The sequence below is a fragment of the Platichthys flesus genome, chromosome 7, assembly GCF_949316205.1.
Source record: "Platichthys flesus chromosome 7, fPlaFle2.1, whole genome shotgun sequence".
Taxonomy (NCBI): Eukaryota; Metazoa; Chordata; class Actinopteri; order Pleuronectiformes; family Pleuronectidae; genus Platichthys; species Platichthys flesus.
Window position 1 is genome coordinate 3,706,977 of NC_084951.1, and position 15,931 is coordinate 3,722,907.

At 39.6% G+C, this 15,931-nt stretch overlaps 1 protein-coding gene across 3 annotated transcripts; it reads right to left on the reverse strand.

Annotated features, from left to right (window-relative positions):
• Positions 1–320: 320 nt before the first annotated feature.
• Positions 321–14,931, reverse strand: LOC133956293 (alpha-1,3-mannosyl-glycoprotein 4-beta-N-acetylglucosaminyltransferase C-like). 3 transcript variants are annotated; one of them, XM_062391211.1, is made up of 6 exons: positions 14,768–14,931; positions 7,387–7,614; positions 4,460–4,546; positions 3,829–3,979; positions 2,863–3,117; positions 321–1,404 (listed from the first exon to the last, which is right to left on the reverse strand). In XM_062391211.1, the coding sequence occupies exons 2-6, from the start codon at positions 7,423–7,425 to the stop codon at positions 497–499; spliced, it is 1,440 nt and encodes a 479-aa protein (XP_062247195.1). In that variant the 5' UTR covers positions 7,426–7,614; positions 14,768–14,931; the 3' UTR covers positions 321–496. The 3 variants fall into 3 exon arrangements, with proteins under 3 accessions (XP_062247195.1, XP_062247196.1, XP_062247197.1); XM_062391212.1 differs by lacking the exon at positions 7,387–7,614 and having other exon boundaries at positions 14,768–14,930; XM_062391213.1 differs by lacking the exons at positions 7,387–7,614; positions 14,768–14,931 and adding an exon at positions 7,283–7,355.
• Between the last annotated feature and the right edge of the window lie 1,000 nt (positions 14,932–15,931).

Genomic DNA, 15,931 nt, shown 5'->3' on the forward strand with positions numbered 1-15,931 from the left:
TGTATGTTATAATACCACGCCAAAGTTAAAAAGTATTACGTACAGCACAGTATTAAAACATGATACAATGCTGTAATATACTGAAGTTACAGTATACCAGTTGCAGAATGTTTGTGTCAGTGGTGTAAGGCATGTGTTCCGACCAAACCGAAACTCTGTGCAATGAACCACAGCACACACACACGTTTTGCCTCTCCCCATGACTCACCACTATACAATGACATGAATTTCAGTACCACACTCCTCCACAGCTTAAAATTGAAAAACAATAGACAGTACACAATAGACACCTCTGAAGTGTGCTTGTCATTAAGGCAGTCGGAAATATAACGTTTTTAATTAAAAGCATTGAAATATCTTTACACATCGAGAAGCTTTCTTATAATGGATATGCTCTTTTACTAATGCTCTTCATAATGTTGAAGAGACACACCACAGAGTTTGGTCACACATTTTCACATAAAAAAAAATAAAGAAGTCTGACAGGAATAGAGAGTCACACCTCTGCTTGTCGTGGAGGTGTACTCAGCCCCGTTGTGATCCGGATTTTCTTGATGATCACCCAGTCCCTCTGTCCTCCTGTGACTTGTATCCTCAGACAGGATGAAGCAGAGTTATACTTTTTGTTTACCTCATGCATCTCAAATCTTCCGCTCACTACTGTCCCGACTGACTGGAACGCCTTACAAGTCTTCTCAGAGTTCTCGATGGTAACGTCATGGCCCAACTCCACCTGAGCTGACTCCAGGAGGTCTTTACCCCCTGACCCAGTTTCTACAAATATCTCTGTCACCACTGCTGGAATTGTTAACACCACAGTCAGGTAATTTCCTTTTTCTGGGGCACGCCCCCAGAAGAATTCCTCCCCTGCTTCCCAGGCATTTTTGGGGATATGTTTCTTGTAGGTGGACATATCAGAATAAACTTCGGCTGCAGGATTGGCGTAGAGCCCTTCTTCAAAGTCCTTGTCCTTAAGCTTGTTGTATGTCCCTTTGAACGAGGAGAAGGTGCCCATGTGCTGGAAAAGCGATGGTTTAAAGACGATCGTCTCCTTCTGAGTCAGCAGCTCTCGAAAGTGAGACATCAACCAGTCGCAGGGCATTTCCTGGTAGAAGAGGAAGAGGAAGCGGGCCAAGAGAGGAAGATGGGTGGATTTGTAGAGTTTCCCAATGTAGCCGAGAGCTGAGAATTCCAGCATTGCCCAAGTGGTCTTCTTTGCCTCTTGCTCCCCAACATGCTTCCTGATGGTGGTGAGGAAGTTGTGGGCAGATGAGACATCATCCTCCAGTTGGATGTAGTACTGGGCAAGACTGGCACTGTAGTGGATGAGGAAGGAGTAATCCAAGTTCTGCTTGGAGCGGAAAGATACCCTCTGTGGAGAATCATTGTAGTTCCTCTTTAAACCTGTAGGAAAATCAGAGGCGGATTTCAGACTGTACTGAATGCACTGAGCTCCTGATTATCACCAGACATTATCTGGAGTGGCCGATTGCGAGAAGGCAAAGGGGTCAAAGACAAATAAAGGTTCTAAAAATGTATTTTTTAGAACCTTTCTAGTGCTTTCTATAAAAATGTCATATATATATGTTTGAGTCCCGAACAATGTGGGTAAACAAGTCTCATTTGTTAAATTTCAAACTGCAAAGATTCATTTTTTAACAACAATTACAATTGTGTTTTAAGGGAAATCTATTTAGTGGTTGTGTTCTACTAACCAGGTATTCAACATTTTAACCATCCAAATTTAAAAGTGGAAAAATAATTACACAAAGGCAAAAACTAGTCCATTCATTACAATCACTACATTATATTTATCAACCACTTGTTCAATTTGGCCTATTATTCAGTGGTTTGAATAAATATTTTACCTGGTTCCATCACCTGAGGATTATCAGTTGTGCTACCTGTCAACGTATATAAAACGTAGTTTCTTTTAAGGAAAATAACACATATGAAGCACATGGCAAGTGTTTGCTTGGGGTGACAACTGTTGAGTTTCTCCATAATTTTGATGGTGTCCACCTTACTTTGCATGTTAAGATATAGCGCTATACAAATAAAATTGGACTGGAATGCAATAGTGCAATAGCTTAATTGGATACAATGCAATACATTCTCAGTGAATAAGTTTTTTTCCTGCAACCTGACTTACTGGTTGCTACACCCTGAATTTCACAGCTAATTTTAATTAATCAAGCTTCTACTTAAATGGTAGAATAAGCCTCTGCTCAAGTTCATACTGATATTTTTTATAGAAAAAATTATATTTTCTTAGTTTTACATTGGTTCTACTATTGACATGCAACATGTACCAGCCTACATATCAGTTGATAGTAGCTAATTTTAGCAATATTTGAGAGATATCTACAAACGTTTTTACTTAGCTATAAAGGTCACTTGAGCTCCTCTGGCTGATGCAATATCTTGTAAACTGTTATTACCTTTTCATTTCAAAATAAAAGTCTAGAGTTTAGGGTTGTGCCAACCTGAAATTTAAAATATGCCTACTTTTGAATTTAGTGTCTTTAAACTAACATTTGCAATTGTTTTCCTTTTCTGCACACATTTCAACGAGCTGACATGATCTTTGCAGTGGAATTTATTCATTACATTCTGCCACTGCTTGCTACACAACCAATTCACTGTGACACTTTTTTTTGTGAATGCGTCTGAGTGGAGAATCTCCTGCTGTGTTACTCATATGCGAAAGGTGAAGTCAAGAGAAAGTACGAACCCAATTCTGTTTGGATTTCTGAATTGTTTGAATGTTTGAAAACAACTAGACATACTTTAACGCAGCTTCAACAAAACAGTCATGACACAGATGTGAATTCAGTTGTGAGTTAGAAATGAATGCTGCACCTATAAGGGGAGGGTACCAGTCCTCAGGAACATGGATGACAACCAGCTCGCCTTGCTCCAACTCAGAGGCAAAGGCCGTTTTGATCTCCCTCACTGTGGCAACTCTCCATCTGGTATCAAAATCTGCTAGCAGCACAACCACCACCATGGCTGAGCGCTCTTCAGAAGACGACTGTCCGAAGAGGGACTGCAGGGTGGGAATTAGATAGCTGCCCTTCTTCCTATTTATGGATGACATCCCAACAGATAAATACCCTAAGACAGAAAATGGGGAAGTGTGAGTTTGTTTTGCACCTTTCAGAATACATATATTTTCAACATGATCAAGACACATTGTGCCTAGTGCCAAATTCTAGGAGTATTCCTATTGATGCCAAGTCCTAATGTTGAATAATGATACCCAACAGGTTTGGATGTCACATCTACTGGGCTCTCTTGCAGCCTGAGTTACCCTGAGTTTATTCAAGGATGTATAAACTGGCCTTGATTCTTAGCCTCACCCAAGCAAAGAGGGTCTGATTAACAGACTTTCAGAACATAGTCAGCCTTGAGTTAAAACAACACAGGGGGCTGTGTTGGTCAGCTCAGCTACCTCAAGACTAAATACAATTTCTGTGGTTTTATTACGTCTGAAGAAGAAGTCACCATTGAATTCGATTGTATTGGATTCTGCTGCAACACTGTTCACCTCTGAAACTCCAAAAGTGTTTTGTGGACTCAAACACTTTCACCCACACCTCTATCGGCGAGTAAATTAATTTACATTTCTGGGTGAATTATCCCTTTTAAGATCTGTCATCCCAAATACAAAAGGTAATTTGTGTTACATAGAGTTTAGCCTTCTTGGGGTTGTAAGATGGCATAATTGTAATAAATATTTTGATAAATTTCCTGTGACAAAATAAGTTTGGGAATAACTTCAGATAAAATCACATCAAAAAATAAATCAAAAAGTGTATCACACACTCTGTTGAATAGATGGTGCTCCAGCAAGCAGCTTATAGGACACGTTGAGAGGAAGGTAATCTCCCTGATCAACCCAGGACTCCTTTCTGACAAACCTCTCTGTCTGCCAAGATAATTCATATGGATTGTGTTCATTTGACCTTGTCGGCCCCTGCAAAACAAAAATGTCACAGAATGTCAGAATATGTTACGTAAATAGGTCTCATTGGGAAGGTCGACTGCTAAATCAATGAACAGTGTAAATACAGTTCAAATGATAATTTTTTTCTTTTAAAGACCCACTTTCAGGTTTGTATCAACTTCGCAAGCAGCATAAATGTAAATGTGCGTCTCATGCTCTGAAATATGAACATTCAAAATAATATAAATGAATATATAAATGTAATCTTGTGTGTGTTTTAGAGAAAGAGAGAACATCTTTGGGATGGATTTCAGAATACAGACCAGTTGTGTGGGAATAAAAGTCAAGCGGAAAATTGTATCTATGGGTCAGCGCTTAGGGTCAGTCCCCAGAAAGTAGTACATGTAGTACACGTAACTGGCCAAAAGTGGCCTAAGACAACATGTGTGTGTGTGTGTATGTTTGTGTGTGTGTGTATGTTTGTGTGTGTGTGTGTGTGTGTGAACTTACAGTACTCAAGTGGCTTATGAAGTACAATCCCCCAGCTAGTAGGAGCACTGCCAAAACAGCATTCTTCCTTAAATAACGTGGCATTTCCTATCAGCCACAGACACACACAAACACCATCATTATACCGATTCAGTTACTAGATTATGAATGATTCAGTGGGCTCGGACACGGTGACAGGTTAGACAGACTATGAGAGGGGATTGATTTGGTGTAAACAAGCTCCTCTCTGTAAAATAAGTATATCAACTAACTGATAATCCCATTGTGTGTCAAATGTTGAAAGTAATGACTATAAGATGTCTCTTTTGCTGAGATGCCAGTGACATGTTCAGCCACCAAGTCTGTCAACATTGTGCTACATTATGTATCTGCTGATGTTGATCAAGCCATTAGCGAGAACATTGAGAACTAAGTTCTGAGTTGAGTGAACCACATCATTATCATTTCCTGTTTCCAGCTTTAGAGTGCTGCTGCTTGACTTTCAAATCACAACACCTGTTTCAATCAGCCTGCTCCTACTTCAGTTGTATTTATACAACCTTAGTTTCAATATAATTGAATTAAAACTTTCATCAGATTACTGCTGGCCTCAAAACAGGTAAGAGGTAAAGACTGATTTGTGGCTGATCAATATATGCCTATGGATTTACATAGGCCTACAGTGCAGACTGTGTTAAGTCAGTATTTCTACCCTTGCATTACAATTTGGACTTTTCACATCTTGCTGGATTTATAGCTCTGTTGCCAGATCTGAAACGTAAAACAGGTAGGAGGTGAATGAGCAGAAAAGGATGAAAAATTTGTCAAATGAATGGAGGGTAAACTTTATATTTATAATACTCTGCTCTGTTAACATGCACTGACAGGTCAGGCTTTCAATATAGTCCAGGAGTTGTGTCAAAACGAGATACTTTGGTGTCCTCTCTGGTGTAAGGACACTGGGCAAAGTCTAATTATAGAGCAGAATACCTCGTCTATGATTACATCAGGCCTATTTTCTCTCCCGCACTGCTGTACCTTGTTTGGTGGTCCCCTTTGGTGACCCCCTCCTGGAATTGCTCTTGAGAAATGTCTCTGTTTATCGTACCCCCCCAAGAGTAAAATGCAAGATACGCCCTGTGTGCTGAAGGCAGAGATGTCTTATTCAAAGGAAGAAACCTGAGCATAATAAAGCTGCCACACGAAAAATGTAGCTAGTTCCACAGTAACATTGTACAGAGTTAGTTTAGAGATAACTTTAGATAAAACCTGTCAAACAAATAGGGTAACGTAACTGTTGTTGTAAAATATCAACGATACTGTATCTATTGATGTCGTAGCTAACATTATACATATAAGAAACGTTACTGCAACTATTATAGAATATAAAATTATCAATAAAAGTGCCATTTCTGTCAATATTGTTGTAAATATAACATCAATAAAATGAAATAACTGTACAACTATTTTTGTAGAACAGTGGTCGCCAACCGGCCGATTGCGATCGATAGGTCACAAACAAATGATTGCAAACCCTTTCTGCATGCGTTTCAAAATACAGTGCATCTGAAAAAGTATTAACAACCGTTAAGTTTTACACATTTGGTTAGGTTACAGCCTTATTCCAAAAAGGTTTCAATTCATTTTTTTCCTCGAAATTCTAACATGTACACAAGTACTCACAGCCTTTGCTCAATACTTTGTTGAAGCACCTTTGGCAGCAATTACAGCCTCAATTCTTTTTGATGCTACAAGCTTGGCACAAAGGACTCTCCAGTGATGTTCATTCAGGTTCAAGTCTGGGCTCTGGCTGGGCCACTCAAGGACATTCACAGAGGTCCAGAGCGCTCTGGAACAGGTTTTCATCGAAGATGTCTCTGTACATTGCTGCATTCATCTTTCCCTCGATCTTGACTAGTCTCCCAGTTCCTACCGCTGAAAAACATCCTCACCGCATGATGCTGCCACCACCATACTTCACTGTAGGGATGGTATTGGCCAGGTGCTGAGCGGTGCCTGGTTCCCTACAGACATGACGCTTGGCATTCAGGCCAAAGAGGTCAATCTTTGTTTCATCAGACCAGAGAATTTTTTTTCTCATGGTCTGAGAGTCCTTCAGGTGCCTTTTGGCAAACTCCAGGCCGGCTGTCATGTGCCTTGTAGTGAGGAGTGGCTTCCGTCTGGCCACTCTACCATATAGGCCTGATTGGTAGAGTGCTGCAGAGTGATCATCAGGTTCTTGGTCACCTCCCTGACTAAGCCCTTCTCCCCCGATCGCTCAGTTTGGCCGGGTGGCCAGCTCTAGGAAGAGTCCTGGTGGTTCCAGACCTCTTCAATTTATGGACGATGAAGGTCAGTCTGCTCATTAGGACCTTCAATTCTGCAGACTTTTTGCTGTAACCTTCCCCAGATCTGTGCCTCGATACAATCCTGTCTGGGAGGTCTACGGACAGTTCGTTGGACTTCATGACTTGGTTTGTGCTCTAACATGCGATGATCAGTGGATACAGGGTGCACCTGAGCTCAATTTTGAGTGACATGGCAAAGGCTGTGATTACTTATGTACATGGGATCTTTTCGTTTTTTATATTTAATAAATTCACTAGTCCTTTGCTATTTGAAAGTTTCCTTTTTGGTGCTGCCTTCGGGTTCTGTCAACAAAATTAACCATTACAAGATGACAACCGAGTCTCCAGGTAATTTAAATAAATGTAAAATAAGGAAGATTATTTAATGTATGCACACTTTTCAGAGTTCCAGCTAAGCAAACCGGGCTATTAAACTTGTTTTTCAACAACACCGGCGTGCCTCAAGGCTGTGTGCTAAGTCCTCTCCTCTACTCACTATTCACGTTCAAGCGTGTCACCAGCTTCAAATTCCTGGGTGTCCACATCTCTGAGGACCTCTCTTGGACCCTCAACACCTCAACCCTGGTCAAAAAAGCTCACCAGCGTCTCTTCTTCCTGAGGAGACTGAGGACGGCTCATCTGTCTCCTCAGATTCTGGTGAATTTCTACCGCTGCACCATCGAGAGCATCCTCACCAACTGCATCTCAGTGTGGTATGGCAGCTGCTCTGTTGCGGACCGGAAGTCACTGCAGAGGGTGGTGAAAATTGCCCAACGCATCACCAGTTCCTCACTCCCAACCATTGCAGCTGTCCAGGGCAAGAGATGTCTGCGGAGAGCGCGCAGCATTGTCAAGGACAGCTCACACCCCAGCCACAGACTGTTTGCCCTCCTCCCTTCTGGGAGGCGCTACAGGGTCCTCCGTTCCCGGACTAGCAGGTTCAGGAACAGCTTCATCCCTGCAGCTGTCACCCAGCTGAACTCTGCACCGCAGTGATAGCAGCAGCCCCCCCGGCCACACACCCTCCTCCAAACACTGAACATTTGAACACTTGCACTACACTGTCATTTTTCTTTACTACTGTATTATCCTGCCTATAGTATATTCATATCTATATATTTTTATATATTTATCTTGCTTAAAGTTATTATATCATACAATACATGTTAATACTGTTCTACTTCAGATATATTACTTCTTGCTCATAGTTCTTATATCATACAAAGCTGTTAATACTGTACTATTTCCTTTATTTACTGCTCATAGTTCTTTATCATACAATACCTGTCAATACTGTATTATTCCATATATATTTGCTACTTTACATATCTTATTTATTTACATTTCATATACGCACAATACTCTGCACTTTAACTCCTTTTTTTGCACTTCTGGTTAGACGCTAAACTGCATTTCGTTGTATAAATACTTGTACTGTGCAATGACAATAAAGTTGAATCTAATCTAATCTAATCTAATAACTTTGTAAAATGACACTCCTTACTGGAGCGAATCAACTGCCAGTCTGCTTCAGCGCAGGTATAACTGCAGTAAAGTGAGCCGTCATCTGGGAAGCCAGCCGCCACCAGATTTTTGTTGCGCGTCTACTCGTGCCTCATACGGTAAAGCGGTAGAGATAGTGTGAGCGCCTAAAAAGAACGTAAACACAACTATATTTTAGTTATAGTCTCTCATTTGATTATTTTATTCATATCTTCATGGTGTATCTGTTCATGTAAATTATGTACTTTTAATTCAAATTGAAGGGCAAGTCTGTAGGAAAGGATTAATGTATTCATAATGTTGCCATATTTGGAAGCTTATTAAAAAAATTCCTTGAGAGGTTATAAGCTACTTTAAGTGGATTCCTGTTCATGGTGTCTCTGACTATGCTGACATATATTTTTGTGTACTTTTACTGCAGAATTTCTGAGAAAATTAAAGGGCAAATCTGTGAAAGTGGCCCAATGGATTCATAATGTAACCATATTTGGAAGCTTATTAAACAAATTCCTCGAGAGGTTATAAGCTATTTCAAGTGGATTCCTGTTCATGGTGTCTCTGACTATGCTGACATATAGTTTTGTGTACTTTTACTGCAGAATTACTGAGAAAATTAAAGGGCAAATTTGTGAAAGTGGCCCAATGGATTCATAATGTTGCCATATTTGGAAGCTTATTAAAAATATTCCTTGAGAGGTTATAAGCTACTTTAAGGGGATTCCTGTTCGTGGTGTCTCTGACTATGCTGACATATATTTTTGTGTACTTTTACTGCAGAATTTCTGAGAAAATTAAAGGGCAAATCTGTGAAAGTGGCCCAATGGATTCATAACGTTGCCATATTTGGAAGCTTATTAAACAAATTCCTCGAGAGGTTATAAGCTATTTCAAGTGGATTCCTGTTCATGGTGTCTCTGACTATGCTGACATATATTTTTGTGTACTTTTACTGCAGAATTACTGAGAAAATTAAAGGGCAAATCTGTGAAAGTGGCCCAATGGATTCATAATGTTGCCATATTTGGAAGCTTATTAAACAAATTCCTCGAAAGGTTATAAGCTATTTCAAGTGGATTCCTGTTCATTTTGTCTCTGACTATGCTGACATATATTTTTGTGTACTTTTACTGCAGAATTACTGAGAAAATTAAAGGGCAAATCTGTGAAAGTGGCCCAATGGATTCATAATGTTGCCATATTTGGAAGCTTATTAAACAAATTCCTCGAAAGGTTATAAGCTATTTCAAGTGGATTCCTGTTCATTTTGTCTCTGACTATGCTGACATATATTTTTGTGTACTTTTACTGCAGAATTACTGAGAAAATTAAAGGGCAAATCTGTGAAAGTGGCCCAATGGATTCATAATGTTGCCATATTTGGAAGCTTATTAAAAATATTCCTTGAGAGGTTATAAGCTACTTTAAGTGGATTCCTGTTCATGGTGTCTCTGACTATGCTGACATATATTTTTGTGTACTTTTACTGCAGAATTACTGAGAAAATTAAAGGGCAAATCTGTGAAAGTGGCCCAATGGATTCATAATGTTGCCATATTTGGAAGCTTATTAAAAATATTCCTTGAGAGGTTATAAGCTACTTTAAGTGGATTCCTGTTCATGCTGTCTCTGACTATGCTGATACAAATTTTTGGGTACTTTTACTGTAGAATAACTGAGAAAATTAAAGGGCAAATCTGGGAAGTGGCCCAATGCATTCATAATGTTACCTTATTTGGAAGCTTATAAAAAATATTTCTGAGAGGTTATAAGTGACATTGAGTGGATTCCTGTTCATGCTGTCTCTGACTAGTGGCCCAATGCATTCATATTTGGATGAATTTTTAAGATATTCCTTAACAGGTTATGAGTATTTCCAGTGGATTCCTGTTCATAGAGCCTCTGACTATGCAATGTCCACATTAAAATTTAGAAGAAACCTCCTGTTTTCAGACTCATTCCACTTCAACATGATAGTAGACCATCTCTGAGTGTCAGTGACATTATATCAGTAAAGACTGAACTAAATTTTCAAAATGACTCCCCTTTAAACTGAAGAGGGATTTAGTTTTATTTTTTAAACAATTAGTTACTGAATATCATTTTGGTGTCTTACCTTCCCCCATGTTGTTAGATGTACTCTCAAAAAAGCATTTCCAAATATACGTACAAGGATATGAGCTGGAGTGTGTCAACTTTACATATGTCAACTTTGATCAAATCAAATCAAATCAAAGTTTATTGTCACATGCACCTATGACAGCGGCATCGGAGCAGTGCAATTATTGTGACATGGCAGGCAAACATCTACGCAGTAGGCGACTTTACAAAATAGAAAAATTACATACTAAGTAACATTACATATAACATCTAAGATAACATACAAGATCACAGTCACTTAGTACTAGAGAATTAATAAATCAAACAAAAATAGAGTAACCACAAAAGGTTTTAATGTTGCAGGAAATAAGATTTGTTTAACAGAATGAATAATAATATAGACTGTTCATACACTTTCTTGGCAATAAAAATTTCACATGGAACTAAAATAAGATATGCAGCATATTTCATAGAATACAAGTAGAACATCAATACATTAGAAAACATACTAAATTATGATGGCTTAATTGTGTTGTTGAAAAATGTTTTAATACTGATGTATTCAAATGCTTTCCCTACATTAGTAATATTTATACAAATATACAATGAATACAAAAGTGCGACATCCTCTGTCCATAACCCTCAACAAGAGAAAGGAAAAAATACACATAAAAACCCTAATAACAGGGGGTAAAAAATGTAGAAAACTCAGAGAACGCCAAATGTAAGCGGTAACTGCAGGTGGAAGTTTGGCGCCAGATCCTCTAGTCTCACATTGACCGTGACTCCTCTATCTTGCCGGAGTTTCCTCTTCCCTCCTGACCCGTTAAAGCTGACATGGATAAAAGAGTGAAAGGACCCTTCAGGAGCAGTTTTCAGGATGCTTACTCCAGCCATTTTTGACTCTTTCACTGATCACTGTGTAACAGAGTTAAGAATGCACTGTATTTATTTTATTTATAATTTGTATTTGTGAATTTTATTAAGTTATTACTTTATTTAGATAGTGCTACTTGTGGTGCTGATGTTGCTGTGTACCACCTTTGTGCTCCCTGAAAGTTTGTTACTTCCTGTTGGACCTCAGTTTAGTTTTTCATCACTGAGGACTTTTGTATGGAGAAAAAGGAGGTTTTAACAGTAAACCTATGTTGGTGTCTGCAGGTGTCTGCGGTTTCTGTAGGTGAATAAAGACCCAAAAACCAAATCCTGAGTCACATTTCTACATCCGTTACAGCTGCAGCCCCCCACTCACTGTCCCCTTGTGCTCACACCACGTGGAATATAAGGGAACATAATATTACCGGTACAGTGTGTGTACACCACGTTCCACATTATTATGCAAATTGGATTTAAGGGTCTTAAACATTCATTTTTTAGTTTTTGAATTAAACTGATGGATGGTATTGTGTCTCAGGGCTATTTGGATGATTGAAATCAATCTCAGACACCTGTGATAATTAGTTTGCCAGTTGAGCCCAATCAAAGGAAAACTACTTAAGAAGGATGTTCCACATTATTAAGCAAGCTACATGTTTCAGGCAAAATGGGGAAGAAAAAGGATCTCTCTGCTGCTGAAAAGCAGCAAATAGTGCAATACCTTGGTCAAGGTATCACAACATTGGATATTTCCAAAAGAATTGCGCGTGATCATCAGACGATGAAGAAATTTGTCACTGATTCACAGCACAAGCGGGTTCGTTCAGACAAAGGCAAAATAAGGAAGATTTCTGCCAAACAAATGCGTAGGGTTAAGAGAGCAGCCACTAAAATGCCATTGAATAGCAGCAAACAGGTGGTTGAAGCCGCTGGTGCCTCTGGAGTCTCGCGAACTTCAAGATGTAGGATGCTCAAGAGGTTTGCAAGTGTCCTTAAACCTGTTATTCGGCCACCCCTAATCCAAGCTCACAAGCAAAAAAGGTTGCAGTGGGCTCAGGACTACATGAAGACTAACTTCCAAACTGTTTTGTTTACGGATGAGTGCTTTGCAACCCTTGAGGGTCCTGATGGATGGAGTAGAGGATGGTTGATGAATGGCCACCATGTCCCAACAAGGCTGAGACGTCAACAAGGAGGTGGCAGAGTCATGTTTTGGGCCAGAATCATGGGGAGAGAGCTGGTAGGCCCCTTCAGGGTCCCTGACGGTGTGAAAATGACCTCAGCTAAGTACGTAGAGTTTCTGACTGACCACTTTCTTCCGTGGTACAAAAAGAAGAACCGTGCCTTCCGAAGCAAAATCATATTCATGCATTACATGCATCATGCAGCAACTGCCAAAAGATTACCAAGAAAAGCCGGCCACTACATTGTGCAAAAGTGTCACAGTGAAGTAGAGTGCAGGTAGTGAGCAGAGCAGAAAGGTGACGAAGGACCCCCAACAGAGACTGACTGGACAGATATTGTAACTGATATTTAAATATGAAGAGAATGACTAAATGAAATAATGTGACACCCAGCGGGTCAAAATGCTGACCAATCTCAGCCAATGGCTATCCATAGGCTCTCCGCCATGGCGAAGTGAAGTTAGAAAAATCAGAGCGAAGAACTCTCCCTGGAGCCCGGAGAGGAGGTTCCACTGGCAAAGAAGGCGGTACTATCTGTCCCAGTCCATCAAAACGGAGAATCATACATTTAAAACTAAATCCCTCTTCAGTTTAAAGGGGAGTCATTTTGAAAATTTAGTTCAGTCTTTACTGATATAATGTCACTGACACTCAGAGATGGTCTACTATCATGTTGAAGTGGAATGAGTCTGAAAACAGGAGGTTTCTTCTAAATTTTAATGTGGACATTGCATAGTCAGAGGCTCTATGAACAGGAATCCACTGGAAATACTCATAACCTGTTAAGGAATATCTTAAAAATTCATCCAAATATGAATGCATTGGGCCACTAGTCAGAGACAGCATGAACAGGAATCCACTCAATGTCACTTATAACCTCTCAGAAATATTTTTTATAAGCTTCCAAATAAGGTAACATTATGAATGCATTGGGCCACTTCCCAGATTTGCCCTTTAATTTTCTCAGTTATTCTACAGTAAAAGTACCCAAAAATTTGTATCAGCATAGTCAGAGACAGCATGAACAGGAATCCACTTAAAGTAGCTTATAACCTCTCAAGGAATATTTTTAATAAGCTTCCAAATATGGCAACATTATGAATCCATTGGGCCACTTTCACAGATTTGCCCTTTAATTTTCTCAGTAATTCTGCAGTAAAAGTACACAAAAATATATGTCAGCATAGTCAGAGACACCATGAACAGGAATCCACTTAAAGTAGCTTATAACCTCTCAAGGAATATTTTTAATAAGCTTCCAAATATGGCAACATTATGAATCCATTGGGCCACTTTCACAGATTTGCCCTTTAATTTTCTCAGTAATTCTGCAGTAAAAGTACACAAAAATATATGTCAGCATAGTCAGAGACAAAATGAACAGGAATCCACTTAGCTTATAACCTTTCGAGGAATTTGTTTAATAAGCTTCCAAATATGGCAACATTATGAATCCATTGGGCCACTTTCACAGATTTGCCCTTTAATTTTCTCAGTAATTCTGCAGTAAAAGTACACAAAAATATATGTCAGCATAGTCAGAGACAAAATGAACAGGAATCCACTTGAAATAGCTTATAACCTCTCAATGAATATTTTTAATAAGCTTCCAAATATGGTCACATTAGGAATGCATTGGGCCACTTTCACAGATTTGCCCTTTGATTTTCTCAGTAATTCTGCAGTAAAAGTACACAAAAATATATGTCAGCATAGTCAGAGACACCATGAACAGGAATCCACTTAAAGTAGCTTATAACCTCTCAAGGAATATTTTTAATCAGCATCCAAATATAGTTACATTATGTTCACATTGTTGATTTTTTATAGACTTGCCCTTTAATTTGCAGTAAAAATACATGATAAGTTACATGAGCAGATACGCCATGAAGGTTTGAAAAATAAAAAAAATAAAAATAAAGTTGTATTTGTAGTAATTTTAGGCCGTTTCAGCCAACCAAGCTATTTTACCGTAAAGCCACAAGTAGACGCGCAAAAAAAATCCGGTGGCGGCTGGCTTCTCAGATGACGGCTCACTTTACTGCAGTCAGGTACAGACAAGTCACTAGTGTGTGGCCTATATATACAGTCTATGTTTGTGGCAAGTGTAACAATTTTTTATTTATTTTGTAATTATTTTATACCAAAAAGATTGAATTGCATATTGTGCACATTCTTAAAAACAAAAAAAAAGTCTAACTGCCTCCCAGGATCTGAGCAGTGTCGATCCGCGTCTGATACATAGCCAAGTGACAACATGGAGACGAGGCTGAGTCAGAGAAGTTAAGGTCTGTTAAACCCATGTCCACTGGAACACTCACCTCTCTCCGCCAGCACTGCCGTCCCGCTCCTGACTTTATAAGGGGAGTTACAGAGAACTTCAGCGGACAGACAGGGAACAGGAGCCAGTCAAACTCCGCATCACCACCTCCTCTATCCAGAACCTCCGGCTGCAGCTGCCTCACCGCGCACACAGCACGCTGTCAAGGCGAGCGTGAGGACCAGCCCCCGCTGTGTCGTCACCGTCAGACCACACCCTCCAGCTGTTTCATAGCGACAGGTGTAGAGCTCTGAAATCCCGTGGCTGTAAAGCCTTTTACCTCAGCTGGCTGTTATTATGTACAGAAGATTAGAATAGAGACATCTCATTTCATTTAGCTGATGCTTCTATCCAAAGCCACTTACAATAAGAGCATTCCACCATCAGGGTACAAACCAAGAAAGTACTATTTCTTCAAGAAAGCCAAAGTACAAAAGTGCTGTAAGTAAGTGCCATTTAAGTGGCAGTAATTTGTTAGGTTAAACTTTTATTCAGAGTATAGTCGGAAGAGGTGTGTTTTTAGTTTGCAGCGGGAAGATGTGTAAACTTTCTGATGTCCTGATGTCAATGGGGAGCTCGTTCCACCATTTAGGAGCCAGGAGAGGAAACAGGATTTTGGGGGCCTATTCTCCTGATGTTGTGCAACATGAATCTACAGGAACGTGTTGTTGGCAGTAAGGCAGAGTTGACTGTTAAGTGTCACACACTGAGACCACCCCCGACTTTATCTACATTGTGACATGTGTTTGAGGATAAACAACATTATCTCTCAGTCTCAAAGGCTGTTGATTTAGTGCTCCCATCAGGCCAAACCTGCACCTGAACTACATTTTAAATCTGTTTACTATAGATTGACTGTGGAAATGCAGCAAACGGGGGAGATTAACGTTCTTCATGCTCCCTTATTAGTCTTTTAAAGAGACCCCTCTCACATGAATTCAAATTTAGACAATACTTCTTTATATGGACAAGCTTGAAAGAGAAGTACATACGGTCTCGCTACACCTTTGAATATATTTTGCCTATGATCTGTGTGTGTGACATCCTGTCTCAAAATGGGAAGTGCCCCAGTTAGTTAACTTAAGGTCTATAAAGATCTCATGAGCACACAATGATCTTTGTGACAGGTATGTAGGTGAAAGAAAATACACAAAATACAAAAGTC

Excerpts from the sequence above, each read along its gene's own strand:
- LOC133956293 (XM_062391211.1), bottom strand. The coding sequence starts at position 7,425 with ATGAGCCGTCCTCAGTCTCCTCAGGAAGAAGAGACGCTG. Across the intron at positions 3,980-4,459 it reads TCATAAGCCACTTGAGTACT|GGGCCGACAAGGTCAAATGA; the intron begins GTAAGTTCACAC and ends TTTGTTTTGCAG. Across the intron at positions 1,405-2,862 it reads CTGGTACCCTCCCCTTATAG|GTTTAAAGAGGAACTACAAT; the intron begins GTGCAGCATTCA and ends ATTTTCCTACAG.